Source organism: Lepidochelys olivacea (genome assembly GCF_965140295.1).
Source record: "Lepidochelys olivacea isolate rLepOli2 genome assembly, chromosome: 10".
NCBI lineage: Eukaryota > Metazoa > Chordata > Testudines > Cheloniidae > Lepidochelys > Lepidochelys olivacea.
This window is the reverse complement of record NC_140420.1, coordinates 73,394,386-73,412,443: the sequence shown is the minus strand read 5'-3', so window position 1 is coordinate 73,412,443 and position 18,058 is coordinate 73,394,386. Positions and strand designations below refer to the sequence as shown.

At 51.8% G+C, this 18,058-nt stretch overlaps 1 protein-coding gene across 1 annotated transcript in view; it reads left to right on the top strand.

Annotated features, from left to right (window-relative positions):
- RGMA (repulsive guidance molecule BMP co-receptor a) overlaps positions 1 to 12,930 on the top strand; it is a 35,261-nt gene extending 22,331 nt beyond the window's left edge. Inside the window, exons 3-4 of the mRNA XM_084640457.1 lie at positions 4,454 to 4,965; positions 8,709 to 12,930. Coding sequence (XP_084496583.1) covers positions 4,454 to 4,965; positions 8,709 to 9,419 — 1,223 coding nt within the window. The 3' untranslated portion in view covers positions 9,420 to 12,930. The remainder of the gene's footprint in view (positions 1 to 4,453; positions 4,966 to 8,708) is intronic.
- The last annotated feature ends 5,128 nt before the right edge of the window (positions 12,931 to 18,058 follow it).

Here is an 18,058-nt window from a genome sequence, read left to right as displayed (position 1 = left end):
GGGGGTGGGGTGAGTCACGCAGGTGTTTATGTGAGCTCCAGGTGTCAGACAATCACACTATTGAACAGATTGGATAGGGAGGCGCAGACCGAGGGGTGGAGGGGAGAGAGAGGCTTTGCTAACAGATTAAAAGAACAAGGCCAAACAGCCTACTTGAGACCCACGGTTATTCAGTGCCCTGTGAAATGGAATTGACCCCACCGTCTTTATCTGCTGGCAGAAGAGAGATTAAGAAGGAAGGGCCACCTCCCTGGCTTGCTCCAGGTGCAAACCCAGAACGAGATGGGCTGCCTTTTCCATAATGGAGGTGCCGTCCCAGTCGGTGTATCGCCTGTAAATGGGAGAACTGCATGTGAAAGTGTTTCTGCTGCGTTCGTACTTACATGCAGACACAGACACACACAGTGCAGTCCTGCTCCTTAGCCACCTGGCTTTGGAAATCTGGCCTTATATGGGGCCCTGCACGAAACAGCAAATCGGAACATTTTGCCAAAACCCAAATGATAAGATCTTTAAGAAAAATGCTCCCCCTACAGGTCAAGGGAAGAAATGCAACAGGCTTTTCGTTTTCTGTTTCTTTTCTTTTTTTCTCAGAGTACCTTATAAAGTAATGAGTTAGACGCCAGCCATGTGCAGCCCTCCTGTGCTCAGCGATAACGTGCCTATGGCCATAGCTATGAGAGCCTGCAGTGCTGAGAGAGCAGCCCTGAGGCTATTGCTCTGAGTGCCACTGGATCCTTAACTCCCTCCCGGCGAGCTTGTCTCAAAAGGAGGACGGGACCTGTGACACAGCCGGAAAACCCTGGTTACTGCATTGCCAGCTTTGGGTCGTAGCCCAAATGCCAGTAAAGAACTTGGCTTGTACCTCCTGTTCCAAGCTAAAGATGCACCAGAGAGACCAGCACAAAGTATCTATTCCTGATAATAGCTGGGCTCCTACAAATGAGCATCTAAGCGCTACTGTTACTGACAGCTGAGAGTCTTATTGAGTCGTCTGTTGCAAGTCCTGTTGCCTGATGCCATGGATTTATGGTTTAGCTGGTGACCATGGGGGTCTCTGGACATGGTTCTGTTTTTATCACCCAGTGCTCCTTTCAGCTACTTAGTTCTTCTGTCGTGAGGTTCTCAGTGGCATCACAAACCCTGAGCTTGGGTGGCTTGTCACCAAAGAAAGGGAGCTGCAATTTCCCTTCATGACAGCCTTCCACGCTGAACTTGTCGTTCCAACCCACACCTTGAATGTCTCACCTTGAAATGCTGCCTGTTTGCATTCCAGGTGACAGCAAAGTCTGGTTGAATCATCACAACGACAGATTGATACTCTGGTGGAGGTGTCCCGTCGCGTGCTAATCTGATGGTTTATAGCAGCGTCCCTGACTCCGTAGCGCTCTTCACTTCTGATTCGCTCTCTGTCTCTAATGCACCATGCCCTCACATGTGTCCTGTTGGACAGTATTATATCAGCCATGTTTAATCCCCGACAATTTTAACATGTGGCTTTTAGCCTTTGTAGAATATTCAAGGCCTAGAGTTAGAGGTCATAAATCCAGACCCCGGGGTAAGTACCACTGGGATAATGTGATCAAACAGTAAAATCTCATCTGGTTGAAACACACAGCAACAGGCTTTTTCTGCAACTCACATAGCGGCCTGTGATGAAAAACCCACGCTTATGTGACATGGATTCACTATGTTCCAGCAAAATGCAATCCACTGAAAAGGGGTGTTGATGAAATTACATGTTCAGTTTTAAGTGGATGCTGTTGAAATAAAAATAATCCTATGCAGTGGAACACCCATTTTACAAACTAACTGGGGATTAAGGAGTTCATGGAATGGAAAGTTCATAAAATTTAACACCTCCAAATTGCGATAGGTCCAGTTCATAGGTTGCTGTCTACTGCACTGCATTGTTTTCTTCTTGTTCTTCCAACTTCTTCAAAATGATTTCCAATGCATTGAAAGATCGCAATGTGAAGGGATGTCAACTTGCTCTTCATTGACATCATTTTCACTCTGATTACCCCCTCCTCCGCCCAGTCAGGAAAAATGGTTCATAAGCTTGGTGCTGATAAAATCGAGTGAGGTTCTGTTATGTTCCCTGTGTTATTACTAGCACCTAAGCTTCTTAAACCTGGATTTTTTAAACTCAGAAACTTTCCGTCATTTCCTTTTGCATTTCATTCCTCTTGGAAAGTGACATGAGATCGATGGCTTCCATGCCGGGTTTCTTTTCATTTGAAGTTCTGTTCCCCTTCTCTTTCTCCAGCACCTGTTGTGTTTCCAACACTGCAAGGGAATAGTTAAAACTTGAACATACTGTTTTCCGTATGAAGTGGTGCTGGGTTTTGTAGCTTTATTTGTGCATGTGTAACTGCCTTGTGAACTCCCCTCTAAACAAAGCCCAAGACAGGAATAAACATGTAGGGCTTTAAGACACCCCCAGAATGCATCTGGAAATTAATTTTGAGCCTGATCCTGCACAGTTTCCATGCCCTCCAAGCTCAAATGGGACTGATGATGAGGAGGGAAAGGAAAACACCATGAATGTTTAAGCAAAGTGAGCAATGAGAGGTTCCAAATTGCCATTGGCAGCGCACTGTCTGTGCAATGTGCAATGCAGGCCAAGTGCCTTTGCACTGTCACTTTCATGTCCCTCTGCGGAAAATACGTCCCCCCAAAAGAACTGAATCTAAACTCCCATTGTACTTTGCCTTTCCCTGTCTTGCACCTAGGCTTTGGGAACCTGAGCGCAGCTCTGAGTGCTCAGCTGCAGAAGTCAGGGTTGGCAGTGGGCCGTCAGTATGCACAGCCCCTTTGGCTGCATTGACCTGGGAGCAGGCTGCTTTAGTGTCTTGCTGAAGCTTATCTGTTCTCTACACAACCAAGGCCAGCAGCTGATTAGGATTTTGCCTGTTTCCTTTCACACATTTCCCTTTGATACCCGTATCTCTGCAGCTTTAGAAAAGCACTGAGGCGGGGGCAGGTGGGCCAGAGGTCGGCGCGCACTGTTCCCAGCATTAGTGAAGCCGCTGGAACGTGCATTGTGTCAAGGTGCTAGGTACAGGAGATCAGGTGAGTGATAGCTGCTTGAGAAGGCTCTTTTGTACTTTGTTTGTTCCGCCTTTGCACTGTATTTCCTCCTCAGCTCTGTGCCTTTCGGACTCCCCAGACAGCTGCCGGGTTGGCTGGTTTGAGTGAGTTGCTGACCCTGGAGGAGCCAGGCATTTGCACTGCAAGAGGTTTTAGTGCAGTAGAGGAGACTCACAAGAGGGATCCAGCAATTGGGGACCATGCTAGAGCAGCACAACATAGTGGTGGGGAGGTATCGGGAGTGTGAACAAACGGCCGCAGAAGGCAAACCCGATGCCAGGAATCTTGGCCCCATGCCTTTACCTACTGGGCTAGGGGTGTGGCTTTATTCAGGGCTTGTCTGCACTTGAGGGGGTTGCACTGCTGTAGCTGCCCTAATGCAGAGAGCCCAATTTGACACAAGGGGGTGCTGTGCTGGTGTGAGTCACTGTTCATGCTAGTGTGGTGTGTCTGCACTAGGGTCTTGCACTAGTGCATTTACATCCGTGAAAAATCCCCAGTCTTCGGAACCATACCTGTCAGTCAGAAAATAGGCGTGCTAGGATCTGCTGAACTGACTGAGTTCCCTTCCTGAGAGCAGGGTGGAGTGTAAAACCAGGGCTTCCCCACTTACGGCTGCTGAGAACCTGGTTTTACCCCACTGTCCACAGACAGGCCCAGGGCTGTGTGCCAAGCCTCACAGCCAATGCCCCTGTATACAAATCAGCTGTATGGGGAGACCAGTTATTCATCTAGCTAGCCCACTGCACACAAACACCTGTTTCGGGCATGCAGTTGTGCTAAATGCGAATGCAAATCAATGGCACCACTGTAACACCATTTTGGATGCGCAATTGCTCATGCATATTTTTGAATGTCAAGCCCTAAAAGCCTCCTGACTTTAAAAGCCCAATGGTATTTCCCCCCCAGAATCAATGATGTTAAGCTATTCTCAGCATCCCAGCCAACATGGAGAGTCTTCAGATATGTTAAGGGCTGTTATAAAGAGATTGTGCTCAGTTGTTCTCCATGCCCACTGAAGGTAGGACCACAAGTAATGGGCTTAATCTACAGCAAGGGAGATTTAGGTTAGATATTGGAAAACCTTTCTAATTCTAAGGGTGGCTGAGCTCTGGAATAGGCCTCCAAGGGAGGTTCTGGAATCCCTGTCTTGGGAGGTTTTTAAGAACAAATTGGACAAACACCGGCCAGGGATGGTCAAGGTTTACCTGGTCCTGCCTCAGAACCCGGGGCTGGACTTGATGACCTCTGAATGTCCCTTCCAGCCCTACATTTCCAGCAGTGGTGGCATTTTGGTGGTGTGCTGTATTTGATCCGTGTATTGGGCATCTTGACAGCGCCTGTGTTTTTTGTCCCTCAGCGACCTCTCAGTGCAAGATCCTGAAGTGTAACTCTGAGTTCTGGGCGGCCACATCTGGCTCTCACCACCTGGGCACGGAGGAGGCACCAGAGTTCTGCACGGCTCTCCGCACCTACGCCCACTGCACCCGCCGCACGGCTCGTACCTGCAGAGGGGACCTGGCCTACCACTCTGCCGTTCATGGCATAGATGACCTCATGGTCCAACACAACTGCTCCAAAGATGGCCCCACCTCGCAGCCCCGCCTCCGAACACTGCCCCCCGGGGACAGCCAGGAGCGCTCCGACAGCCCCGAGATCTGCCACTATGAGAAGAGCTTTCACAAGCACTCAGCCCCCCCAAACTACACCCACTGCGGGCTCTTTGGGGACCCCCACCTCAGGACTTTCACAGACAGCTTCCAGACCTGCAAAGTGCAGGGGGCTTGGCCACTCATAGACAATAATTACCTGAATGTCCAGGTCACCAACACGCCAGTGCTACCTGGGTCCTCAGCGACTGCAACGACCAAGGTAAAGGCATGGGGCGGCTTGGCTGCCCCGTGGGGGATGGTGACGTTCTGACACTGTTCCCTTGGGGTCACCCTTTTAATCACTTTCTCTCCCACTGCCACCCACAAAAGGGTCCCAAAAAGCTGGTGAGTCTCATCCACTAGTGCCAGGTTATTCAGCGGATTGAGACAGAGTCCGAGCCCAGCACAAGTACAGAGTCCGGGCCAGAAAATCAAGCCCCTCTCCCTGGTTCCCCACTCCCCACCTCCCTTAGATGGACTCTGGTTTCTCACCACCGCATCTGGCCCCCCTCAGATTGCTGAGCATCATCAGAGGAGATGTATCATCCCTGGCGTAGGTCTGGGTTGCGAAGAAAGGGACAGATCATGAAGTGGGCAGGCCCAGGGATCTAAGGCTGGCAGCAGCCCCTGAAGGGCAAACCACAAACACACACGTCTCTCCCTTTTGCCCTTCCCCATGGCATTGCAGCTGCGGTTGTGTTCCAGACACTCCTCCCCCCCCCCGCCAGATTCCTTTGCAGGGCACTGCGACACTCCCATTCAGGGATGGGAACAGGAGGCGGATGACAAGGTGCCAGAGATGGCTGGCAACAAGTAAAACTCGCTGAACCCGCCCTCCTGTTTATTTTGTGGCCTGTGCAAAGTGGCAGAGATGGCAGCTGAAGGAGCCTGCAGAGCAGGGTGAAAACTCACCTTCTTGCCAAGGCCCCCACTGCGAGAGAGAGAGATCCAGTGCTCTTTATGCACATTGCCTGTCCTGTCTAGTTGTCCCAGGTCCTGCACTCAGCTGCAGGGGGGTGGGCAGATAACGAGCAGTTTGTTGGTTGCAGAAGAACGATGCTGCTATTTGTGTCTCTCTGCAGAGACCCCCACTGGGTGGGGAGGAATTCAGCCCCGTAGGTTAGTGGCTTCCTCGGCTGTGTCCTTTTAATTTTGAAGCAAATGGCGTGCCAGGCTGACAGCGCTGAGGCTAGAAGCCCTCTCTTCATTTCCAGAGCAGGCTGAGCAGGGGGAGATCTCTCCGTATTGCCTCAAAGCCGGATGGGCAGGCGCCGTCTGGAGAGGAGAGCGAGTCGCTCAGTATCCAAGGCCAGGTTTCAACTTGGCCTCTCTGGTGCCTCTGCCATCGAGGGGGCGAGTGAGTGCCAGCTGTGATGGGAACAGGACACACACACACAATGCGTTTCATGTGTGCCACCACACAGCCGTAGGGTGGTCACCTCTGTTGCTCTCTGCTGACCAGCATTTGATTTGAAGCAGTCACCATAAGGTGAAAGGCTCCCTGCCCAGTCCACCTGAACCATCTGGCCCCAGCTCGACTCCAAACCCTCTCATCCATCCACCCCCTCACAACCAGCCACGGTTTTAATGCCAGAGGAGAAGAAAACCTGGTGGAAGTGGGGGAGCCTCAGGGATCATGTTCCCTTGTCACCATCTCCATACCGCTCTGGCTGTCTGTGTGTGGTGGTGTCCCCAGTGGCTAGTCCCCCGGGGAGGATAAGTCACCTGACGTGCTGTAGGACCGATGACGAGTAAGAGAGAGTGTTGGCTGACATGGGAAAGCCTGTGGTTTGGAGCTGAAGAGCTGGGTTTCTAGTGCTGGCTTCCCAGCTGCTTTAGCTAGTAATTGTGTCTGTGGTCAGGACGAGGCATTTTGTGGGGCGCAGTCTGTTCTCACTGTGCTGTGGCAGCCAAGATAAATGTTCTCCAGGGATGGGTGCAGCACAGAGTAAATCCAGTGGCAAATGCCCAGTTGTAGCACAATGGAACTCAAAGTGACACGGCTTAAGTGTTAAATCTGGCTTCTGCTTGAGGACGGCTCTGGAGCTGAGGGACACTGTGGCTGAATTCCTCTTTGCTGCATGAGTGCTAAAGCTGGAAGGGAACACATTTCAGTTACCCTGATCCAGAGGAAGGTAGGGTGGCTGGTGAGAAGGGATCTGCTTGCTTAGCAGGCCTTGGGGGAGCACCGATCCATGTCTGACCCTTTTCACAGTACTCCTGGGGTGACTGAGGAGAGGGTTTGCCACCATCCCTGTTTAAAGGGGGAAGCATCAGAGTTTCAATGAGGGCTGGCCTGCAGCTTGCAGGGCCCTTAGGTTCTGGAACTTATTTGGGGCACTGCACCATGTTGCGTCAAGACCGTGGTGCTGAGAAGTGATGAGTCATTGCTCAGGGTGGCAACTCAGCAAGTTTACCCAGCAGGAAGAGCTGTTGGAACAGGCAGCCCTCGCTCCGCAGGTTGGCTCCAAGGCAGATGGTGTCTGTGTGCAACCAGGCTTTCGCTCTGGTGCTGTTCACTGGAGCAGGGTGTTCTCAGCGAGAGGATACAACCTCCAGTAACCTGGTGCATACCTGCCAACACCTGAAAGTTTTAATAGAGATATCTGGCGAGGAAAACAGGGACACACCTTTTAACTCCACTTAAACCCTTCAGACTAAGAGAGTATTCTGCAGGGGCAAAGAAATGGGCCCTATGCTGCTGCCAAAAGAGGGCCTGGGGTGGCTGGTATTTTGTGGATAGCCTCGGCTGTGCTAGGAAGTATTACCTAGAATTCCCTGCTGTTCCCACCACCAGTTCAGCTCCATCAGTGGTACCCACTTTGGCTCCAGAAAGCTGCGGGGATTTTAAGCCCTGTGTTGTGCAAACCTGTGCTGAGCAGGGGTGGAGGCTGATCTGTGCTACAGCTCCCCCGTTGCTGTACTAAGTGGGACTGAACTGGTGGGAGCAGCAATGGGAAATCTGGGGCAGAATGGCTGGTGCAGATCCCCCCGAGGGGGAGAGCCAAGGGGAATGCCGGGGCCCCACTGGGAGCCATTTGAAATTGGCTTTTGTTCCAGAAGCAATGTAAATAAATAGCAGGATGGATCCAAATGTCCCAGGAGTCAGATCCAGGAGCCTGGTTGTCAGCTGTGTATTTTAGATCCAGATTGGAACTTCACTGAGGTTTTGAGAGCACTTTGGTTCAGACACATCCCTAATAAATAGACTCCGTATAAGCTCTAAACTCCCTGTAAGCTCTCCCATGAGGTATTAAAACCTGCTGTAGCCTGACAGGGAAATCCCAGCTAGAGAGAGGGGGTCAGCCTGAGCACAGAACTGGGAGCCAGGAACACCTGGGAGCCTAACCGCCATCTTGCTGCATGGTATTGAGCAAGTCCCTTTTCCTCTCTGTGGTCGTACCACATGGGGCTGGATACCCCTCTGGCTCACAGGCTTGTCAAAGGGGCCTGCAGTGAATTGAAGAAGGGAAGCATGCGCTAAGTGTAAAGAACAATTAATAGGTCAGTGGCTTGGGGACATGATGCATATTAGTTGGGGCTAACCAATGGACTCTTTTCTCCCTCCCCCTCTGCTCCCAGGTCTCAGGGTCACAGCTCAGCTCCAACAAGTAACTTCTGTGGGATTTGGCAGCATGACCTTTGGGTTCTAGTCCTGTCTCTGGTTCCTTCCTGTGTGTAGCTGATACGCCCCTTGATGCCTGTAGGCTGAAGCCTGGTGGCCTTATGCATTAGAGGGGGAAATCTCGTAGTGGGAACTCTGTGCTTGTGGAATTTAAAATGCCCCAAAAGACTGATTCTCCGTGTTCCAAACCGCTTCTGGAGGCACGTGGTGGTGGTTGATGAATGAACCAGTCAGGCCTAAACCCCCTTGTACTCATTAATGAGATGTACTGGTGACCAAGCTCAATGGGTTATCAGCATTGGTTAATGCCCCTTTCTCTCCCCCCTATCCCCTCACAGCTCACCATCATCTTCAAGAGCTTCCAGGAGTGTGTGGACCAGAAAGTGTACCAGGCGGAGATGGACGAGCTCCCAGCTGCCTTCGCTGACGGCTCCAAGAACGGCGGTGACAAGCATGGCGCCAACAGCCTGAAGATCACCGAGAAGGTGTCTGGCCAGCACATCGAGATCCAAGCCAAGTACATCGGTACCACCATTGTGGTGAGGCAGGTGGGGCATTACCTCACCTTCGCCGTGCGCATGCCCGAGGAGGTAGTGAACGCCGTGGAGGACAGGGACAACCAGGGCCTTTACCTCTGCCTCCGGGGCTGCCCGCTTAACCAACAGATTGACTTCCAGACCTTCCGCTCTGCTCAGGGCACGGAAGGCCGGGCTCGCAGGAAAGGGCCCAGCCTCGTCTCCTCCCCCGAGTTCTTCACCTACGAAACGGCCATGGCCAAGTGCCGGGAGAAGCTCCCTGTGGAGGACCTGTACTTCCAGTCCTGCGTCTTCGACCTCCTGACCACGGGGGATGTCAACTTCACTCTGGCAGCTTATTACGCTTTCGAGGACGTGAAGATGCTTCATTCCAACAAGGACAAGCTGCACCTCTATGAAAGGACACGGGAGCTGAGCCCAGGAAACACAGCCCCCTCGGGGCATCCCCGGACCCTCCCTGCCCTCTGGGTGGCGCTGGTGTGTCTGAGTCAGTGCTGGTCAGTGTTCCTATAGATGTGACCTCGGTTGCGGGGGGAAGAGCTCAGCAGGAGGGGATGACGGTCTGTGCTGGATGAGGAGAGGCTGAACAGCAGGTCCGGCTGGGAGCTAAAGAATCAGCCCCTGTCCTCAGAGTTAGACTCCCTGGAACGCCATGGGCCTGCCCCAGAGAGCAGCCAGACCTTATATAGCCCTTCCCCAGCTCACCCTCTCCTCTTCATGCAGGTGAGGAGGGTGGGATGCCCCCGCCTCCTTCTAGTGCTCCCTCGTGGTACTGCAAACGGTTGTGGTGACTGTGATGTTGGCATTTGTGAAAGTGACTTCATGTTAGGAGAGTTGGCAGCTGCTGCCTGGGAGGAGGGGAGAGCGCCCCAGCTGGTCAGGATGGCGTGCTGGCGAGATGGGCCCGTGCCTAGAGACCATCACGGGACACAGAGACAGGCTGGCCTCTGATTTTCACACCCGCTTTGCTCACGCAAATGACTCCACCTGCTAAAGGGCTCACACCCCCCCAACCCCACCCCACGACTGTGTATGCAAACAGCTGGTGGTACGCACCTAAGCGGGGCCCACTCACCCCTGGGGCTCAGCCGGCTGCCTGTGCAAATGCAGGTGCTAAACACCAGACAAAGGAGCTACAACGGTGCCCTCCGGGCACTGGACTCACACCCACACGGAGAGAGGGTGCAGGGGCGGGCAGTTGGCTGGAATGGTATCTGTCCCTTATTAAAGACCCTGCTCTCCCAGCACCCAGTTCCCTGCAGGGGTCTGAGGCGCACAGTACATCTTTCGCTGATGGGCACCATTCCGGGGGGTGTGGGGGAGTCAGTCACTGATTATATTTGCTGTGCTTCACAGGGCATCTGGGAGCTAATAGGATCTGGGAAATCCCATCCTGGCACATTAACGCTCTGATTCACTTCATAGCCACGAGGTTTTGAATCCTTTGGGCCCTCCCTGCCCTGCCTCCTCGCCTCAGAGATGCAAAGGGAGAAACCTGGCCAGTATTCGAGTGGTTTCTGTCATTTGCCTTTGGCCTCCTCCCAGCATTTGAAGTGCTCCTTGTGATGTGGCCCTTTGATTCCATGAGCTCCCAGGGGGCTCAGGCAAAGCGAGGCGGGAGGTGCCAGTGATCTCCCAGATTTGTACTTCAGGGTGACCAGTCAGACCTCCTCAAGCCCCTCACTGACAGGCTGGAGTGTCGCCACTCTAGCCCTGTCCCTCTTCGTCACACAGGAGGGCAGCTGTGGGGTTGGGGCAAAGCTCTAAGAAAGGCAGTGCCCAGGGAGTGCGGGGGGGAGTTTTGCTTGTTTGCTGCTAAGCACCTGCTCCTCTCCGAGTGATCTCATTTCAGACCGGTTGCACCTTAGTTCTTCCTGGCTCGATTCTGAGGAGGGCACTGTTTGAAAATCCAGCCAGGGCAGGCCCTGAGAAATCCCAGGTGTCCAAAGGCTCTGTTCCCTGGCAGTAAACGATCAATAATCTCCTCTACTAGGATGGAGTGCCCCTTCCCCTTCTCTGTGTTCTTCTGGGATTTGCCTGATGGTTTGCTCAGCAAATGACAAGACCATCTGTACCTCAGCCTGGAGCTGGGACAGCTCTGGGGGAATGCTCCATCGTTCCCACAGCACGAATTTCCCAGAGGTCTCCCCAGAAGTGCAGGTAGATCACTGGGACAACCAGCGATCATGGATGGTCTCTTGACGGCGTCCAAAGAGGACTGGATGTGTGACGTGCCCTGCAGCGCATACAAACTAGCGCCACATGGCAGCCTCCTGTAAAATACTCGCAGGTGGGAGGGATAGCTCAGTGGTTTGAGCATTGGCCTGCTAAACCCAGGGTTGTGAGTTCAAGCCTTGAGGGGGCCATTTAGGGATCTGGGGCAAAAATTGGGGATTAGTCCTGCTTTGAGGTCCCTTCCAACCCTGATATTCTAAGCAACTATTCATTGTGTCCTGCCAGCTCTAGAACTCCCATTTGTAAAGCAGCAGAGAAATGCAACGTGTGTCATTGGATGTAATTTATATTGTCTCTAATCTATGGACCCCTGGCATGGATTTCGTGTGACTGTACAGATAAAGAGATGTCATTGGTTTTTAGGTGTTTAACAAAAAACAGAAAAGAAATAACAAAAAGATGTGTTTACTACTTCGCTCCTTGCTTTGTCCGCTGGTGGCCCGTGTTTCTGTTTAGGGCGATTTTAAAATAGGGATCTCACAATGTAGGGAGCTGGGGAGACCAACCACTGGAGGGTAAATCTACCAACTCGCTGGCCACAGAGCTCTTGGGGAGGGGGAGGCAGCTCGAAAAAGAAATAATTGAGACATTCTAAATTATCTGTATTTAAATTAGAGAAGCCTAGATGCCCCAGCTGAGATCAGGACCCCAAGGCACCTAGTGAGGGATAGTTGCTGCCCCAAGGAATTTACAATCTAGATAGCTAAGGAAGGAAGGGGAAACTGAGGCAGAATTAATGAAATTACTTGCCCAGGGTAACACAGCTGGGCAGTGTGAGAGCTAGGAACAGAGCCCAGGTCGCCTTTGTCCCAGTCCAGTCTGCTAGACCACATTGCCTCCCTTAAGGCTCCTATAGTGGCTGTGAACTGCCTGTTTCTGAGTTGGGTTTTATCCTGGCCATATGGCATGACCAATAGTCTATTTCTGCTGAGTTTAACAGCTTCCAACCTTCTTGGGTGAGCACAAGTCCTAGGAACTGTCCATTGCTGACCCCGTGCATACGTGTCAGTGGGGGAACTCCACTCCCTTAGTGTGTTTGGTAGCTAGCAGCCGGCAGGTTCTCTGGTTTCAGTGCGACTAGCCAAGGCCAGAGTTATTCAATCACTTTAGTTCCTTCACTACATAAAAATTGAATCTTTATTGCCCCTAGAAATTGGAGAGGTGACTATTTAAAGTCACATTATCAGCTTTATGGTGGGCAGTGACACACCTGGGTATGCCACAAATAATCCCAACTATATTGAGGGGTGGGTCATGGAGCTGCCATCACTACAGGAATAGTACTGCCCTGTGTAGGCAGCACATCGGAGAGTGACATTGCTGTTAGCCAATCAGTATAGTCCATAATGGCCATGTGACATCTGCTGTCAACGGTGCCACTTCCTGTCATGCCAGCATAAGAGAGGATGCTATGCCAGGGTCAGAGCTACTCTCTGGAGGAGGAAAGTCCTCCGTGATCTTGATTGTCTCTCCATAGCCCAGGCCCCCCCCAGTAGGTCAGTGCTCCAGTGGTGGTTGAATATATTATGGTGGTTGGGCTATCCCTCTTTTAGAAGCAAACAGTTAAGCACTTTATTTTGGTTGTGTTTGACCCAATTCTAGTTAAAGGTGAAGTGTGGCCAAGGAAGACCTGATGTGGTTGGAATAAAAACAAAAGATTTTGGTTTTGGGATGGGGGGAAGAATCTCCTGACTGCTCCTTGTGTTTTGGACCCATAATGGGTGTCTCTGCATGTACATACTGTAAATTATTTATTGATGAAAATGCAAGTAAAGGTGCTCTTTTTTTCTTTTTTTTTTTTTTTTTGGACAACAACCTAATGAGTGTTTTCCTTCTGCCTTGTGTTGTGTTTGATTCTAATCAGGAAGGAAAATGAGAAAGATGTGAGAAAGTGTGATAACACGCTAAGGACAGCCTGATGAGCTTCTATCTTCTTGTGGAATATTCTCACTCTATGGAAAATCAGAGCCCCTTTTTTCTCTTGGCATGACCCATCCTCAGCAACCTCCCCCATCTAGCTGGGATCGTCCTCCCATTTGGGCAACATGGGAAGTTTAGGATGACTGCAGCCTTCCAGGTTGAGAATCCACATACTAGGAGAGTGTGTAACATATTAGGAGAGAGTGGGTCTTGGTCTTCCTCTAGTGGCTGGTCTGCCTCAGAGGTTTAAAAGGTGTACGCTTTTAATGCTGAAGGGCCTAGGTTCAAACCCTGCTGTTGGCCCAACAGGGGGTTAGCTTTTGCCCGGGATGGAATCAGAACTGCACATTTTCATCATGCATAATTAACTTGTGGAACTCACTCCCACCAGATACCATTGGGGCCAAGGATACAGTAAGAATGAAGGAAAGAATTAGCCATTAATATGGATTATGAAAACATTCACAGTTATAGATAGGATGAAGAACATTTGATATGGGATATAAAGCTTTATGCTTTAGGGTATGAGCTATTCACTGACTGCTGGGATTGAGAAAGAAACTTTCCCTATGGGCATCTTATTCAGATTTCTTGAATCTACCATCAAAGCATACGAACCAAACTTTGTCAGGCCTCAGTTGAGATCCACCTAAACTCGAACTGAGAGCAACCATTTCAAACTCAATCAGGCAAGATCTGCACAGGGACCACAACACTAGGAAGTGCCACAATGTGCTTCCCCAGTAATACCCACCCGGGTTGTCATAAACCACTGAGTATTTTTTCCTTTATTTCATTTCCTCTGAGGCTAGATTAGTGCTCCTAAACCAGAATGCTGCTCCTATTAGGACTCAAATAGTAGCCCATGTTCCAGCTATTAAATGAAGGCAAATTAGCAGACTACCCCAGTCCCTAGGCTTTCACCCGCTAAAAGGAGCAGGCCAGTACTAGAGGAAGAAAGCCCCAGAGCCCTAAACTGGTATTTTTAGCTGCTATCTTTCCTGACCCAACAGACAAGGCCTGACTGTGGCTCCGGGGGAGATGAGCTCAAGGAAGGCCTGGTTTGCCCTTTGCTGAAAGGCCTTCATACAAACAGCATCACCCATGCCTGACACCACAGCTGGTCAAACCACTGACCCTCCCTCTCCTCTGCCTGATTGTTTTTCCCTACACACCATTTCTGAAAGGGAGCTGGGACAGACCTGACACGCCACCCCAAGAAATCCCCCTCCCCAGAACTAGCTAACTAGGATTATTGGAGGGGGAGTAGATCCTACTAATCACAGGAACTGCAGCCTGTTACTAATACCACCTGCCCTGCTATGAACTCAGTACATGGTTTACCCACAGGATTTGTCAGTGGTTTGCCAAGATTCCCCTTTGTCTACCTGCCCCTCATAGCCAATGCCTGAGCCTAGCTCCTGAAACTGCCAGGAAGGCCCTGAGATGCAGGCCAAATGAAGGCCACTTCAGAGCCCTGCAGCACCCTCTTCTACTCATCCTTTCCTAGGCCTGCTATGCACCTTATTTATCTGCACCTGCATGTTAATCAGTTAACAGCCCATTAAGGCACAAAGCTGTGCTGGGTTCATGTCCATCCACGGCAGTGCAGTCCTTACCCCTCTGCGTTACAAGGCAGCGGCGGTAGCGATTTTGTGAAGTGCGCTTAGGATTCAGATGGACTCAGGGCTAGTCTACACTAGAAGTGCTGCAGCAGGACTGCAGTGGCATCTACCTCAGCTTGCTAACTCCCGTGAAGAGACAGCAGCAGGTAAAACTCCAGGGTGGCTTCGGGCAGAGGCTGGCAGAAAGGGGGCTCCCAGAGCTAGAGCATGAGTCTCTATGGTTTGAGCTACAGGCTAAACCTCTCTCGCTGGGGCTGTACCAGCCCGTGGCTTGGGCATAGGGGGGACAAGTACCACACGATAAGCTGTGGGTTATGCTAGCAGCACTGGTTCTTTGCATTTCCATTCACCTTCCAGTCACTGCTCTCAGCTGAGTCTTGCCACATCTCTGAGAGCAGATAAACCTGCTAAGCCTCATTTTACACACACAAGGAAGCTGAAGTGCCGGGGGGGGGGGGGGGGTTTACAGGTGCCGCAAGGTCCCTAAACCTGCAGCAACAACTGCCGGCAGCTGTTTGCCACTAGTTGCATTCACAGATTGATGTTCCTAGGGGGGCTGTCAGCATCAGCACCCACCCCAGGCCCCTGCCCAATCAGTGACCACATGGCCCTCATTAAGCCTTTGCTCCCCAGGTTATGGCAGCACCCCTGCAGCTGGCTGGGGCAATGCAGCACGCAGGACTATACGGTGCTTCTGCCTTGCAGAGGCGGGAGCCTGGAATTCTGCACCTGCCAGCATGTGCTTTCTGCACCGTTTTATTGTGGTCTCTCAATGTCCCAGCCAGGAACGGGTCACGCCAAAGCCACTCAGTTGCTCTGGTGACCTGCTCCCCTTCCGGAACAGTCTCCTTGGCAGGAGCTTTCACTCGAAGGCCTAAATTAGAAGCTACGGGAGAGCCTAGCCATGCATTAGGGGTTAAACTCCACTCTGAGCTGTGCACACGTAGCACCCATTGGCTTCACTGGGAGCTGCACCTGTCCGGCAGGGGGTCGATGCAGAGCCTGGCTGGAATGCAGACGTGCACGATGCAGATGCCTCTTGGATGTGCAACCTCCTGTCTGCTTTGGAACTGGAGCAGATGCATCCTCTGCAAATGGCTTTTCTTTGAGAATCTGCTGCCCTCTAGAGGGCTGTCTCTAGAACAGCACGTGGGCTTGGTGTCCCTCCTGCTGCTTCAGGGAGCAATAACTCCGGCTAACTGGCTCTTTGCACTTATCGGCTTTATGGAAAGTGCCCTCAAAGGAGGCGCCAGCTATGGCACAACCACCATGGCCGCTAATCCCTGGGGCTCTGTGTTCCCGATCAGGAAATGGCTTTGTGATTCGGGCCATGCGTAACAGGCAGCGCTGGGGCGGGGCCCTGCCGCTGATGTGCGAGAGCCTCCCAGGCTCAGGGGACAATCCCTTAATTTAGAAACGAATTCTATAGGAAGCAGCATAGCCCACTAACAAAGACAGTTTTGAGGCTGGGAGACTGGGTTCTAGTGCAGGTTGAGGCACTGAATGCCCTTAGGCCAGACACTTAAAAAGAGCCTGTGCCTCAGTTTCCCCATGTGTAAAATGGAGGTAATTACCCCTTGGGACTGATGAATGGAAAGCACCAAGGATTATTCTTATGGAAGAGCGGTAGGGCATTGCATGCTCTCTTCTGGTACTTAGAGGCTTGGGCCCCACTTTAATTTCATGGTAGCACCTGCTTCAACTCCAACAGGAGGCTCGAGGCATGCTGAGCTGCACTGCATGTCTCATCTCCTTGCTTTAGAGACAATCGAATTCCTGTGGTTTACCCTGGGTGTCTGACTGCACACCAGGAAGGGCCAGACCTGCTGAACTATTAGGAGCTGAAAGTTGTCACAGGAAAGAACCTTTCCTCCCTGGATTTGTTGTAAAGTCACAGATTTTTATCTTCATAACCTCGCTGATGGCAACACAGAGTCAGCAGCTCTTCCAGTACGGCAGCTGGGCAAGGTCCCTGTGATGGGGCGGGACAGATCTGGGGAGCAGATCACACCCCCCCATTGCACAGCAGTTGCACTATGCATTCACTCCGTGCTGGTGGGTTTAGTAACCCAGCCCTTGGTATTCAAACCCCTGCGTTTACTTGGCATCACCTGCTGCCCACCTGGCTACCAGATGGTGCCCGTGCAGCAGAGCTATGGAAAGGAACAGAGCACCATAGTTCCGGCTGGAATCATGCACCTAAGCGAGCCAGATGAACACCTTGGCTATGTCCCTTTGGGACTCAGTGGTTAGAATTCCAGATTGGGATCAGCCAAATGTGCAGTTTCCATGTAAATGCAAAGAAATGGCCCTTCTGTTGCCCATAATTGATGGGCCTGTGTTTGGTGCCAGGCAGGATGGGACCTTGGCCTGGCAAACCAAGCAGTTCCCTTTCCAGTAAGAGGCAGGGGTGTCACTGCAGCCAGCTTGGAGAGCTTATTACTATTGTAAATCAGCACTCATTGATCACAGCACTTGTGTCCCTGCCCAGCCTGGAGGCTTTTATTTTAAGAACAAGTGCCTGTAGCTGCCCACCGTTGATATATTCTTCTTCTTAGCTGCTCCAGCACCTTCCACCCAAAGCACTAGGTAAGCAGCCCACAAAGTAGGGAAGATTATCCCCACTTTACCGATGGGGACGTTGAGACACAAGGGAAGTGACTGGGCCCAAGCCAAACTGTGGGTCAGTACCCAGAAGTCCTGACTCCCGGTCCTGTGCTCCAACCACTAGCCGACTCCATCCCACTGTGGCTACTGTCCCTGGCTGAGACACTCTGCACAGAGGCAAAGCACCCACCCTTGCGTTCTCCCCGGGAGCAAGGGAAGGGCAGAGTAAGCGCTGACTCAGTGCGCTCAGCATAGGGGGCGCCCTTCACATTGCTCACGTATATTCAGTATTTTCATTTTCAGTTAAGAATGAGCACCCCGGGGAGAGCCCTTGTGCCTCACAGCACAGCAGAATCAGGGCTCAGGCTCCTTCCTGGGGAGCGTCCAGCCTCTTTCAAATACAAATAGAGGGGATGGGACAATGGATCAAAAGCAAGAACCCTCTTCTGTGAGGCGGGGCTTCACCGAACGAGGCGAGAGCGCTCGTCAGGACCAGCACTTGCGAGGCTCTTCTAGGCACGGGGGACAGGCGGAACCGATGTACAGAGGGGAGATGGGAAGAGATGGAAGCTGCTCAGATACTGGGGTGGTGAGGGCCATATAAAGAGAGACAGTCTGTCTTCACTGCACAGTTAGCCCAGGCTCTTACTTGGGCTGGGTGTTGCCCCAACCCCCTCCCATCCACACACAAAACCTCTCACTCAAGTGATATGATGCCTTCAACCTGGGCTACCTGGCCCACCTCAGGGGGTGTGTTTGGTCTTG